Below are 14785 nucleotides of genomic sequence, written 5' to 3'. Positions count from 1 at the left end.
TCCTTGTTTTCTATATCTGCAATTTTCATTCTTTGAATATTCAGAACTCATTGTGTTCTGCAGGGCCAACATCTGTCATCTTTGCCTGCCTAGAACCCATGTCCCTTTCTTCTGGCATAAGCACAGCCATTTTCTTTAGGGAAATTACCCCTAACTATACCTTGGGGTTCAAGAAGTTTACATAAATAGCCTCACAATGATCAAGGGATCAACCCTAAAAGACAAAGACATAACAACTGTAAATATTTATGCACCCAACACAGGAGCACCTCAATACATAAGGCAAATGCTCACAGCCATGAAAGGGGAAATCGACAATAACACAATAATAGTGGGGGAATTTAACACCCCACTTACACCAATGGACAGATCATCCAGACAAAAAACTAGGAAGGAAACAAAAGCCTTAAATGACACGTTAGACCAGATACACTTAACCGATATTTACAGGACATTCCATCTGAAAGCAGCGGAATATACCTTCTTCTCAAGTGCACACGGAACATTCTCCAGGATAGATCACATCTTGGGTCACAAATCAAGCCTCAGTAAATGTAAGAAATTGAAATCGTATCAAGCAACTTTCCAACCACAACACTATGAGATTAGAAAGCAATTACAGTAAACAAACTGTAAAAAACACAAACACATGGAGGCTAAGCAATAGGCTACTAAATAACCAAGAGATCACTGAAGAAATCAAAAAATACCTAGAAACAAATGACAAAGAAAACACGATGACCCAAAACCTATGGGATGCAACAAAAGCAGTTCTAAAAGGGAAGTTTACAGCAATACAACCCTACCTCAAGAAACAAGAAAAATCTCAAATAAACAACCTAACCTTATACATAAAGCAACTAGAGAAAGAAGAACAACAAAAACCCCCCAAAGTTAGCAGAAGGAAAGAAATCATAAAGATCAGAGCAGAAATAAATAGAAATGAAGAAAACAACAGCAGAGATCAATAAAACTAAAAGCTGGTACTTTGAGAAGATAAACAAAATTGATAAACCTTTAGCCAGACTCATCAAGAAATAAAGGGAGAAGACTCAAATCAACAAAATTGGAAATGAAAAAGAAGTTATAACTGACACTGCAGAAATACAAAGGATCATAAGAGACTGCTACAAGCAACTATATGGCAATAAAATGGACAACCTGGAATAAATGGACAAATTCTTAGAAAAGTACAACCTTCCAAGACTGAACCAGGAAGAAATAGAAAATATGAACACACCAATCACAAGTAATGAAATTGAAACTCTGAATAAAAATCTTCCAACAAACAAAAGTCCAGGACCAGATGGCTTCACAGGCGAATTCTAGTAAACATTTAGAGAAGAGCTAACACCTATCCTTCTCAAATTCTTCCAAAAAACTGCAGAGGGAGGAACACTCCCAAACTCACTGTACGAGGCCACCATCACCCTGATACCAAAACCAAACAAAGATATCACAAAAAAAGAAAATCACAGGCCAATATCACTGATGAACATAGACGCAAAAATCCTTAACAAAATACTAGCAAACCGAATCCAACACATTAAAAGGATCATACACCATGATCAAATGGAATTTATCCCAGGGATGCAAGGATTCTTCAATATATGCAAATCAATCAATGTGATACACCATATTAACAAACTGAAGAATAAAAGCCACATAATCATCTCAATTGATGCAGAAAAAGCTGCTCAACATCACTAATTATTAGAGAAATGCAAATCAAAACTACAATGAGGTATCACCTCACACCAGTCAGAATGGCCATCATTAAAATATCTACAAACAATAAATGCTGGAGAGGGTGTGGAGGAAAGGGAACCCTCTTGCACTGTTCGTGGGAATGTAAATTGATACAGCCACTACGGAGAACAGTATGGACGTTCCTTAAAAAACTAAAACTAGAACTACCATGTGACCCACAATCCAACTACTGGGCATGTAGCCAGAGAAAACCATGATTCAAAAACACACATGTACCCCCATGTTCATTGCAGCACTATTTACAATAGCCAGGACATGGAAGCAACCTAAATGTCCATCAACAGAGGAATGGATAAAGAAAATGTGGTAAATATATACAGTGGAATATTACTCAGCCATAAAAAGGAACGAAATTGGGTCATTTGTAGAGATGTGGATGGACCTAAGACTGTCATATAAGTCAGAAAGAGAAAAACAAATATTGTATATTAACGTATATATGTGGAATCTAGAAAAATGGTATAGATGACCTTATTTGCAAAGCAGAAATAGAGACAGACGTAGAGAACAAACGTACGGACACCAAGTTGCGGGGGGGATGAATTGGGAGATAGGGATTGACATATATATACTATTGATACTATGATAGATAACTAATGAGAACCTACTGTTTAGCTCAGGGATCTCTACTCAGTGCTCTGCAGTGACCTAAATGAGAAGGAAATCCAAAAAAAGAGAGGATATATGCATACGTATAGCTGATTCACTTTGCTGTACGATAGAAACTAACACAACATTGTAAAGCAACTATACTGCAATAAAAATTTTTAAAAAAATAGCCTCACATCACCAGGAGCAGGGTATATTACCCAGGTGAGCTAATAAAGGTATTCTATACCCCAGGTCTGAGTGATTGGTCTGGGGCAGGTATGAGGAGTGTGCCTACCTGAGAAAGAAGTCAAGAGAGAAGAAAGCAGAGCTGAGACTTGGAGAGAAAGCAAGGCCAAAAGACATCACTTGAGCTCCTAGAGCCAAGCACGCTTGACAGGCTTTTCTACAGCTGGACTTTGTCATGTGAGCCAATACATTTCCTTCTGTTCTTCAGCCAGTTTAAGCTGGATTTGTGATTCTTGTTGGTTTCTGAATAATACTTACCTTCATACTGCTTTTTTACTGTGTTTCCTATATCTGCAAATTTCCGGTCTTCAAATATTAGAAACTCATGGCGTTTTGCCAGAATGGTTAACTCCTTCATTACATCCAGAGTAAAATCATTCAAAATATCTACATGAGTTTTGAGCATGCAGATTCTGGGTCCTAAAGCATCTGCTAGCTGCAACAGCTCTCTGGACTCTGAAATATCAGCAGACAGGCACAGATTGGTCTCCTTCTTTTGCATAAGCCTGAGAAGCTTTGATGCAACTGGGTGGATCCCGGGCAGCTCTGCACGTGCACCAAAGCTTAGTTCTTTGGGTCCTTTCTTTACAGAAGGGAGAGAACCATTGTGATTAGCTGCCACAAAAACATTCTCCTGAATAAATCTCTTCACTCTCTCGACCATCTCAGCATCAATTTTTTTCTGTTGCTCAAGGATCTCCAGCATTTTGGACAATGTACACACTGAGTGGAGATGAATCCCATGCGCCTGCAACTTGTCCTTTCCTCCTTGCTCTCTGTCCAGCAGCACTATGGCATCAGTGACCTTCAAGCCCTCCTTCTGAAGAACCTCAACAGTTTCCAAAACACTAGATCCACTGGTGACAACATCTTCAATGATCAAACAGGTTTCTCCTGGATTAACAGCCCCTTCTACAAGATGCTTAGTACCTAGAAAAGAAAAAATTATGTTGACTCTGTTTTGAAGTTATATATTTCAGCCAACTCAAGATGTATCTTGCAGTATAAATTTGGCATGTATTTATGAAGAGGGGGATAATCTAAATTATATTTTCTGATAATCTACTTTGGAACTACTTTATTTTTAAAATTCCTAATGAATCTTCAATGTGCCACAATTACTGTTCTGTTCAATGCCTATGTATTTCAAAATTGTCAAAGTTACATATACAGAACAGTTTTAGTAAAACTAGCAAATTATTTAACAGTGTAAAACATCATTTAATGTGTTTATGATCAAAATTTCAAATACAGGTTTTATTAAGGCAAGATCACCTAGGTCAATGAAAGTTATGAAACAAAGAATAGCCCAATATCATCAATGAAATCATTCCTTTTTCCATTAACAATTTCTTTATTCAATATCAGCCAAACAACTGGCCTTCTGAGCACATAAATGCAGGAGGGAAAATATTGGACAACCATCGAGGTCAATCACCACAGCGTTATGAGCTATGTAATGTAATGTGACTAAACACACTTCCCCACTCCAACCCCTATCACAGACTATTTTCAGATAATCTACAAACTGTAAATACTCAGGCTGTAGACTACAGACTCATGGTTTAGAGATTCATTTTTATATTTTCCACTACCAAATTTATCTTATTTTGAAACAGAATAGATATAGTGGCAATTTTACCTACTTTCTGAACTTTCCATAGGTACTGTCTTTGCCCTTTCCCCAACTCCTTTCCTTCCCTTGCAGAATCGGCAAGTTTAACTGAATCACCTTAGATGAGAACATAAGACTGCGAGTACTTATAGGTATATTTTTAAATTAATGATCTTATTCTAAGAAATATTTTTGAAGATACATAATAAGGAAATAGAAACAGTAGTCTTATGGCAGGGATTCATATAGATAAACACTGTGCCACTAAGTGGCAAAAATATTTGTCTAATTTTTTTATAATGGAGAATTTCAAACACAACTACACAAAATAGTATAACAAACCTCCACAAATACAGCACCTCACCACTTAACAACTCATGGGCAACCTTGTTTTAACTATAACTCCAACACCACCCTCCCCCACCATAATTTTTAGATGCAAATCCCAGACATCATATGATTTCATCATAAAATTTTTAGAACACATCTGTAAAAAGGACTCTTCAAAAATAAGTAACAAAAACAGTATCACACCAACATAAAACAACACGAAAAAAAATCATTAATTCTTAAGATCATCAAATATGAAGTCAGTTCCAATACTTTGATTGATTTAGTTTTAAAGCAGCCCACGTTTAAAACACCCACCTGATAACCTACTGCCATGAACCCATAAAAAAATCTCCATTTAGAATTTCATGTGGCATTTACATTGCCTTTTTTTTTTTTTTTTTGGCCACCCTGGACGGCTTGTGGGATCTTATTTCCCCAACCAGGGATCGAACCTGGGCCCCCTGCAGTGGAAGTGCAGAGTCCTAACCACTGGACTGCCAGGGAATTCCCTTACATTGCTTTAAGAGATTAATTTTATTCATGCAATTTAAATACACTGGGAAAGTAAGTGCTCTTAGAACATTCTTCTGATGAGGGAAGCACTGGTAAAAATGTTGGGTTTCATAAATTTGGTGCACAAAAAAAGCACTTTTTTTCATTGCCTAATTAATACAAAGCATTTCACCCCTAGACTCTAAAGGAAAGGGAGGCGATTTATAACTACAGTTAACAAATTCCACAGGCCATAACAACTTAAAGGCCCTATGAAGAATATTCAAGGTGACTATGAACATCAGTGCCTAGAAGAACAAATTCTAAAAGTATCAGGTTACATATCAACTTAAAGCTTATACTATTTTTACTTTACCATAATCCTTTGTTTCTTTCCTTCTAATAAGCATTGGAATTTGGTTGGTTGAACAGATAACCGTGGCCAATGGTAAAGCTGTATAAGGTACTCCACACACAGTATCAAAATTGATCCCTGCATTTTGGGCAGTTTGGAATAAAATGTCTGCAACCTGTAAAAAAACAACACATAAACCAATTATTATTATTACTACTTTAAGTGGTGTATAAATCATGTAACAACATAAAAACAGTAACAACCCAGCAAGGGAGAGTCTTAAACCTGATCAGAAAAATATAAATGCCTTTTTGTTAGATTATCCTCTCCACAAATCCCAGTTTACAAATATAAATATAAAAACAGAAGAATTAACCTACTTAGCTAGACTCAGGGCTGCTCCAAGGGCAACATGGAATGTGTTAGGAAAGGCTATGATGTTCACCCTGAAGACTAAGGATGACCCCTCGGCTTCACAGTTTTCCTTAGTAATTCATTATGCTTGTCATGTCTAAACCTATCACCTGCTAGTTTTATTTTCCCAACAGAAGCCTTCAATTAAGAAGTTTCACAAGAGAAATTAAGAAAACAATTGCATTAAAAAGAATAAAACAGGGACTTCCCTGGCAGTCCAGTGGTTAAGACACCGTGCTTCCACTGCAGGGGGCACGGGTTCAATCCCTGGTCAGAGAACTAGGATCCCACATGCCACACACCACAGCCAAAAAAAAAAAAAAAAGAATAAAACACTTACAAATAAATTTAACCAAGGAAGTGAAAGACCTGTACACTAAAAACATAAGACATTGATTTAAAAAACAAACAAACAAACAAACTGAAGATGGCATAAGTAAATGGAAAAATATTCCATGGTTATGCATCAGAAAAATTAAACTGTTAAAATGTCCATACTAAAAGCAATATACAGATTCAATGAAATTTCTAAAAAATTACAATGGCACTTTTCACAGAAATGGAACAAACAATCCTAAAATTTGTATGGAACCACAAAAGACCCTGGATAGCCAAAACAATCTTGAGAAAGAAAAACCAAGCTGGAGGTATCATACTCCCTGATTTCAAACTATATTACAAAGTAATAGTAGTCAAAACACTATGGTATTGGCATAGATACAGACACACAGGTCAACAGAACAGAATAGAGCGCCCAGAAGTAAACCTACACATATATGTTCAATTAATTTACATCAAAGGAGCTAAGAATACACAAAGGGAAAAGGACAGTCTCTTCAACAAAATGGTTTTGGGAACACTAGACTACATCTTACACCATACACAAAAATTAACTCAAAACGGATTAATGACTTGAATGTAAGACCTGAAACCATAAACCTCCTAGAAGAAAACAGGTGGTAAGTTCCTTGACAATGGTCTTAACCATGATTTTTTTGGATTTGACACCAAAAGCAAAGAAATAAAACCAAAAATAAACAAGTGGGAAGGTGGTTCAAGATAGTGGAGTAAGAAGATCCTGAACTCCCCTCCTCCCATGGACACAACAAATCTACAACTACATTAAGAACAATTCCTCTAAGAAGAACCTGAGAACTAGCTGAACAAGCTACTCCACAACAAAGGATAAAAGGGCACATGGAGATGGGTAGGAGAGTTAGAGACACAGTCTCGCAAAAACTCCATCACTACTTCAGCAACCCATAACCAGGAGGGATCTCACAAATACGGAACTTCTCCCTGATGCTCCACATCAGTCACCCCAACCCTTGGGACCTACACCAGAGAGATGAGCACTCAAAACACCTGGCTTTGAAAACCAACAGGGCTTGGATCCAGGAAAACCATATAGATGTAGGGAATAGAGATCTGCTCTTAAATGACTTGTGTGCAGACTCACTCACCCTGGGACCCAGCACAAAAGCTGCAGTCTGAAAAAAGCCTAGATCATATGTGAAGTAAATTCACTTGCTAATCTTAAAGTGTCTGCCAGAGGGGCTCTGTTGGGGCTCTCTCCAGGTATGAAGCCACTGGCAGGCACCATTTTTACACTCTCTTTCTAACCTCCTACTGCCTGCCCCTCCCTACACCACAGCCCCAGCCCCACCAGAGGCAGTGGGTGAATACACCACTTCCCCATGCTTCTGCTGCAGCCTGTCCCCCCACCCTCCACTGATCCTGCAGCCACACCAGTGGTGTGGATGCACACCAAAGCCAGCGGGTACATGTAGCCCAAATAGGGGACACCACTTGAGTGTGTGCTCTCGTTGCTAGGGGGGATTGCATTTCTGGGTCCCACAGGTGTGAAACAATCAAAGACACAGTTTGAGAAACAACCAAGAACTAGAGCAAGGTTAAACAGTAAGGTTCATTTCCCAAACAGGGCCACCCCTTCAAGACTGGAAGAGATAACTGTATCACCTAACACATAGAAACACAGAGTCAAGCAAAATGAGAAAACAGGTATACGCTCCAAACGAAAGCAAAAGATAAAACCCCAAGAAAAAACCTTAATGAAACACAGATAAGTAATTTACCTGATAAAGAACTCAAAGTAATGGTCTTAAAGATGCTCACCAAAATAGGAAAAAGAATGGATGAACACAGAACTTCAACAAAGAGACAGAAAATATAAAAACGTACCAAAGACAAGTCAAAGAGCTGAAGAATACAATAACTGATCTGAAAAATAAACTAGAGGGGTTCAACAGCAGACAAGATGAAGCAGAAGAAAAGATCAGTAATCTGGAAGACAGGGCAGTGGAACTCACCCTAACAGAGCTGCAATAAACAGAACAAAACACCAGCATTTTAAAAAGCAAAAATAGCCTAGAGGACCTAGGGAAAAATATTGAGAATAACATTCACATTATAGATTAGAAGAGTCCCAGAAGAGAGGAAAAAAAGGGGCAGAAAACTTATTTGAAGAAATAATGACTGGGGGGCAGAGACAAGATGGCAGAGGAGAAGGACTTGAGCTCACCTCTTCTTACAAAAACACCAAAATCACAACTAACTGCTGACCAACCATAGACAAAAAAATGCTGGAACCTACCAAAAAAGATATTCTACACCCAAAGACAAAGAAGAAGCCACAATGAGAAGGTAGGAGGGGTGCAATCGCAATAAAATCAAAACCCATACCCGCTGGGCAGGTGACCCACAAACTGGAAAATAATTATACCACAGAAGTTCTCCCACATGAGTGAAAGTTCTGAGCCCCACATCAGGATCCCCAGCCTGGAGGTCTGGCAATGGGAGGAGGAGCCCCCAGAGAATCTGGCTTTGAAGGCAAGCAAGCTTTGATCACAAGAATTCCACAGGACTGGGGGAAATAGAAACTCCACTCTTGGAGGGCACACAAAAGGTCTCATGTGACCAGGACCCAGGAAATAAAGCAGTAACCTCATAAGAGGCTGGGCCAGACCTACTTGATGGTACTGGAGGGTCTCCTACGGAGGTGGGGGAGGCAGCTGTGGCTCACTGTGGGGACAAAGACACTGGCGGTGGTAGTTCTGGGGAGTACTCATTGGCATGAGCCCTCCTGGAGGATGCCATTCTCTCACCAAGACCTGGCCCCACTCAACAGCCGGTAGGCTCCAGAGCTGGCATGCTTCAGGCCAAACAACCAACAGGGTGGGAACACAGTCACACCCATCAGCAGAAAGGCTGCTTAAAGTCTTCCTGAGCAAACAGCTGCCTGCAAAACACATCCCCTGACGTGGCCCTGCCCCCCAGAGGGACAAGTCCCAGCTCCACCCACCAGTGGGCAGGAACCAGTCCCTCCCACCAGGAAGCCTGCACAAGCCTTTTAGACAGCCTCATCCACCAGGGGGCAGACAGCAGAAGTAAGAAGAACTACAACCCTGCAGCCTGCAGAAACTGCAATCAAAGAAAGTTAGGCAAAATGATACGGTAGAGGAATATGTCCCACATGAAGAAACAAGATAAAACCCCAGAAGAACAACCAAGTGAAATGGAGACAGACAATCTACTTGAAAAAGAACTCAGAGTAATGACAGTAAAGATGATCCAAGATTTCAGAAAAAGAATGTAGGCACAGATGGAGACGATACAAGAAACGTTTAACAAAGACCTAGAAGAACTAAAGAACAAACAAAAAAAGATGAACAATACAATAACTGAAATGAAAACTACACTAGAAGGAATCAATAGCAGAATAATGGAGGCAGAAGAACAGATAAATGAGCTGGAATACAGAATGATGGAAATCATGGCTGTGGAACAGAATAAAGAAAAAAGAATTAAAAGAAATGAGGACAGTCTAAGAGACCTCTGGGACAACATTAAACACACCAACATTCGCATTACAGGGCTACCAGAAGGAGAAGAGAGAAAGGTCCTGAGAAAGTATTTGAAGAGATAATAGCTGAAAACTTCCATAATATGGGAAAGGAAACAGTCACCCAAGTCCAGAATGCACAGAGAGTCCCAGGCAGGATAAACCCAAAGAGGAACATGACGATACACATGGTAATAAAACTGATAAAAATTAAAAACAAAGAAAAAATATTAAAAGCAATGAGGGAAAAGCAACAAATAACATACAAGGGAATCCCCACAAGGTTATCAGCTGATTTCTCAGCAGAAACTGCAGACCAGAAGGGAGCGGCATGATAAATTTAAAGTGATAAAAGGGAAGAACATACAACCAAGAATACACTACCCAGCAAGGCTCTCATTCAGATTCGATGGAGAAAGCAAAATTTTTACAGACAAGCAAAACCTAAGAGAATTCAGCACAATCAGACCAGCTTTGCAACGTATGCTAAAGGAACTTCTCTAGGCAGAAAAGAAAAGGCCACAACTAGAAATAAGAAAATTATGAATAGAAAAGCTCACCAGTAAAGGCAAACACACAGTAAAGGTAGGAAATCATCCACACACAAATATGACCTCAAAACCAGCAACTGTGAGAGGAGGAGAGTACAAATGCAGGATATTGGAAATTCATTTGAAATTAAGAGACCAGCAACTTAAAACAATCTTGTATATATATAGACTGCTATATCAAAACCTCATGGTAATGGCAAACCAAAAATCTACAATAGATACACATACAAAAAAGAAATAGAAATCCAAACACAATACTAAAGATAAACTTCAAATCACAAGAGAAGAGAACAAAAGAGGAAGGGAAGAAAAAAGATTTACAAAAACAAATCCAAACCAATTAACAAAATGGCAATAAGAACATACATATCAACAATTACCTTAAATGTAAATGGATTAAACGCTCCAATCAAAAGACACAGTCTGGTTGAATAGATACAAAAACAAGACTAGTACATATGCTGTCTACAAGAGACCCACTTCACAACTAGGGACACATACAGACTGAAAGTGAGGGGACGGAAAAAGGTATTCCATGCAAACAGAAATCAAAAGAAAGCTGGAGTAGCAATACTCATGTCAGACAAAATAGACTTTAAAATAAAGACTGTAAAGATGTTAAAAATAAATAAAATAAAGTCTGTCACAAGACACAAAGAAGGACACTGCATAACGATCAAGGTATCAGTTGAAGTAGATAGAAAAATTGTAAATAAATATGCACCCAACGTAAGTGCACCTCAATATATAAGGCAAATGCTATCATCCATAAGAGAAGAAATCGACAGTCACACAATAATAGTGAAGGACTTTAACACCCCACTTACATCAATGAACGGATCATCCAGACAGAAAATCAATAAGGAAACACAGGTCTTAAATGACACATTAGACCAGATGGTCTTAATTGATACTTACAGAACATTCCATCCAAAAGCAGCAGACTACACATTCTTCCCAACTGCACAGAGAACATTCTCCAGGATTCATCACATGCTGGGCCACAAAGCAAGCCTCAGTAAGTTTAAGAAAACTGAAATCATATCAAGCATCTTTTCTGATCACAACACTATGAGATTAGAAATCAACAAGAAAAAAAACTGTAAAAAACGGAAACAAGTGGAGGCTAAACAATATGGTACTAAACAACCAATGGATCATTGAAAAAAATCAAAGAGGAAATCAAAAATTAACTAGAGAAGTGAAAACGAAAGCATGACAATCCAAAATCTATGGGATGCAGCAAAAGAGTTCTAAGAGAGAAATTTATAGTAATACAATCTTACCTCAGGAAACAAACATCTCAAATAAACGACCTAACCTTACACCTAAAGCAACTACAGAAAGATGAACAAACAAAACCCAAAATTAGTAGAAGTAAAGAAGTCACAAAGATCAGAGCAGAAATAAATGAAACAGAGATGAAGAAAACAATAGAAAAGATGAAAGAAATTAAAATCCCGTTCTTTGAAAAGATAAACAAAACGGATAAACCTTTAGAAAGACTCATCAAGAAAAAGGGAGTGGGCTCAAATCAATAAACTTAGAAATAAAAAAAGAAAAAATTACAACGGATACCACAGAAATACAAACGACCACAGGAGACTACTACAAGCAACTATATGCCAATAAAATGGACAACCTAGATGAAATGGACAAATTCTTAAAAAGGTACACTCTCCGAAGACTGAACCAGGAAGAAATAGAAAATATGAACAGACAAATCACAAGTACTGAAATTGAAACTGTGATTAAAAAACTCCCAGCAGGGACTGCCCTGGTGGCAGAGTGGTTAAGAATCCACCTGCAAATGCAAGGGACACAGGTTTGATCCCTGGTCCAGGAAGATCCCACATGCTGCAGAGCAACTAAGCCTGTGCACCACAACTACTGAACCTGCACTCTAGACCCAGGAGCTACAACTGCTGAGCCCGCGTGCCACAACTACTGAAGCCCGCATGCCTAGAGCCTGTGCTCTGCAACAAAAGAAGCCACTGCAATGAGAAGCCCGTGCACCGCAACAAAGAGTAGCCCCCACTTGCCACAACTACAGAAAGCCCACGCACAGCGACGAAGACCCAATGCAGCCAAAAATAAATAAATAAATAAAGAAACAGAAAAACCTCCCAACGAACAAAAGTCCACGACGACATGGCTTCACAGTAGAATTCTATCAAATTTAAAGAAGACTTAACACCTATCCTTCTGAAACTCTTCCAAAAAATTGCAGAGGAAGGAACACTCCCAAGCGCATTCTATGAGGCCACGATCACCCTGTTACCAAAATCAGACAAAGATACCACAAAAAAAGAAAATTACAGGCCAATATCACTGAAGGACATATATGCAAAACTCCTCAACAAAATACTAGCAAACTAAATCCAACAATACATTAAAAGGATCATACGCCACGATCAAGTGGGATTTATCCCAGGGATGCAAAGATTTTTCAGTATCCATAAGTCAATCAGCATGATATACCACATCAACAAATCAAAGAAAAAAAAAATCACATGATCATCTCAATAGATGCAGAAAAAGCTTTTTAACAAAACTGAACCCATTTATGATAAAAACTCTCCAAAAAGTGGGCATAGAGGGAACATACCTCAACATAATAAAAGCCATATATGACAAACCTACAGCTATCATACTCAATGGTGAAAAGGTGAAAGCATCTCTCTAAGATCAGGAATGAGACAAGGATGTCCACTCTTGCCACTTTCATTCAACAGTTTTGGAAGTCCTAACAATGGCAATCAGAGAAGAAAAAGATATAAAAGGAATCCAAATAGGAAAAGAAGAAATAAAATACTCACTGTTTGCAGATGGCATGATACTATACATAGAAAATCCTAAAGATGCTACCAGAAAACTATTAGAGCTCATCAATAAATTTGGTAAAGTTGCAGGATACAAAATTAATACACAGAAGTCTCTTGCATCTCTATACACTAACAACAGAAGATCAGAAAGAGAAATTAAGGAAACAATCCCATTTGCCAGCACATCAAAAAGAATAAAATACCCAGGAATAAACTTACCTGAGGAGACAAAAGACCTCGACTCTGAAAACTATAAGACACTGATGAAAGAAATCAGAGATGACCCAAACAGATGGAAAGATATACCGTGTTCTTGGATTGGAAGACTCAATATTGTCAAAATGATATACTACCCAAGGCAATCTACAGATTCAATGCAACCCCTATCAAACTACCAATGGCATTTTTCACAGAACTAGAACAGAAAAATTTTTAATTTGTATGGAGACACAAAAGATCCCAAATAGCCAAAGGAATCTCGAGAAAGAAAAACAGAGATGGAGGAATCAGGCTCCCTGACTTCAGATTATACTACAAAGCTACAGTCATCAAAACACTATGGTACTGGCACAAAAACAGAAATATAAATCAGTGGAACAGGATAGAAAGCCCAGAAATAAACCCATACACCTATGGTCAATTAATCTATGACAAAGGAGGCAAGACTATAAAATGGAGAAAACACAGTCTCTTCAATAAGTGGTGCTGGGAAAACTGGACAGCTATGTAAAAGAATATTAGAACATTCTTTAACACCATATACAAAAATAAACTCAAAATGGATTAAACACCTAAATGTAAGACCAGATACTATAAAACTCTTAGAGGAGTACATAGGCAGGACACTCTTTGAAATAAACTGCAGCAGTATCTTTTTCAATCCGTTTCCTAGAGTAATGGAAATAAAATAAAAAATAAACAAATGGGACCTAATTAAACTTAAAAACTTTTGCACAGCAAAGGAAACCATAAACAAAACGAAAAGACAACCCACAGAATGGGAGAAAATATTTGCAAACGATGAGACTGGCAGTGAATTAATCTCCAAAATTTACAAACAGCTCATGCAGCTCCATATCAAAAAAACAAACAACCCAATCAAAAAATGGGCAGAAGACCTAAATAGACATTTCTCCAAAGAAGACAGACATACAGATGGCCAAGAGGCACATGAAAAGATGCTCAACATCGCTAAGTATTAGAGAAATGCAAATCGAAACTACAATGAGGTACCACCCACACCAGTCAGAATGGCCATCATCAAAAAGTTTACAAACAATAAATGCTGGACAGGGCTTGCAGAAAAGGGAACCCTCCTACACTGTTGGTGGGAACACAAACTGGTACTGCCACTATGGAGAACAGTATGGATGTTCCTTAAAAAACTAAAAATAGAGCTACTATATGATCCAACAATCCCACTCCTGGGCAGATAACTGGAAAAAACCATGGTTCAAAAGGATACATGCACCCCAATGTTCACTGCCGTGCTGTTCACAATATCCAAGACATGGAAGCAACCTAAATGCCCATCAATACATGACTGGATAAAAAAGATGTGGTATATAAATACAATGGAATATTAATCAGCCATTAAAAAGAATGAAATAATGCCATTTGCAGCAACATGGATGGACCTGGAGATTATCACACTAAGTGAAGTAAGTTAGACAGAGAAAGACAAATATCATATGATATCCCTTATATGCGGAATCTAAAAAGAAATGACAC

The 14785-nt window shown here is 38.3% G+C and overlaps 1 protein-coding gene across 1 annotated transcript in view; it reads right to left on the bottom strand.

Annotated features, from left to right (window-relative positions):
- Window positions 1–14785, bottom strand: part of UMPS (uridine monophosphate synthetase) — a 50698-nt gene that overhangs the window by 28282 nt on the left and 7631 nt on the right. The window contains exons 2-3 of the mRNA XM_061194269.1: window positions 5424–5577; window positions 2866–3537 (exon numbers count right to left, since the gene is read on the bottom strand). Of these exons, the coding sequence (XP_061050252.1) occupies window positions 2866–3537; window positions 5424–5577 (826 nt within the window). The remainder of the gene's footprint in view (window positions 1–2865; window positions 3538–5423; window positions 5578–14785) is intronic.

Source organism: Eubalaena glacialis, chromosome 6, assembly GCF_028564815.1.
Source record: "Eubalaena glacialis isolate mEubGla1 chromosome 6, mEubGla1.1.hap2.+ XY, whole genome shotgun sequence".
NCBI lineage: Eukaryota > Metazoa > Chordata > Mammalia > Artiodactyla > Balaenidae > Eubalaena > Eubalaena glacialis.
Note: the sequence above shows the minus strand (reverse complement) of the source record. Positions and strands in the feature narration are given on the sequence as shown.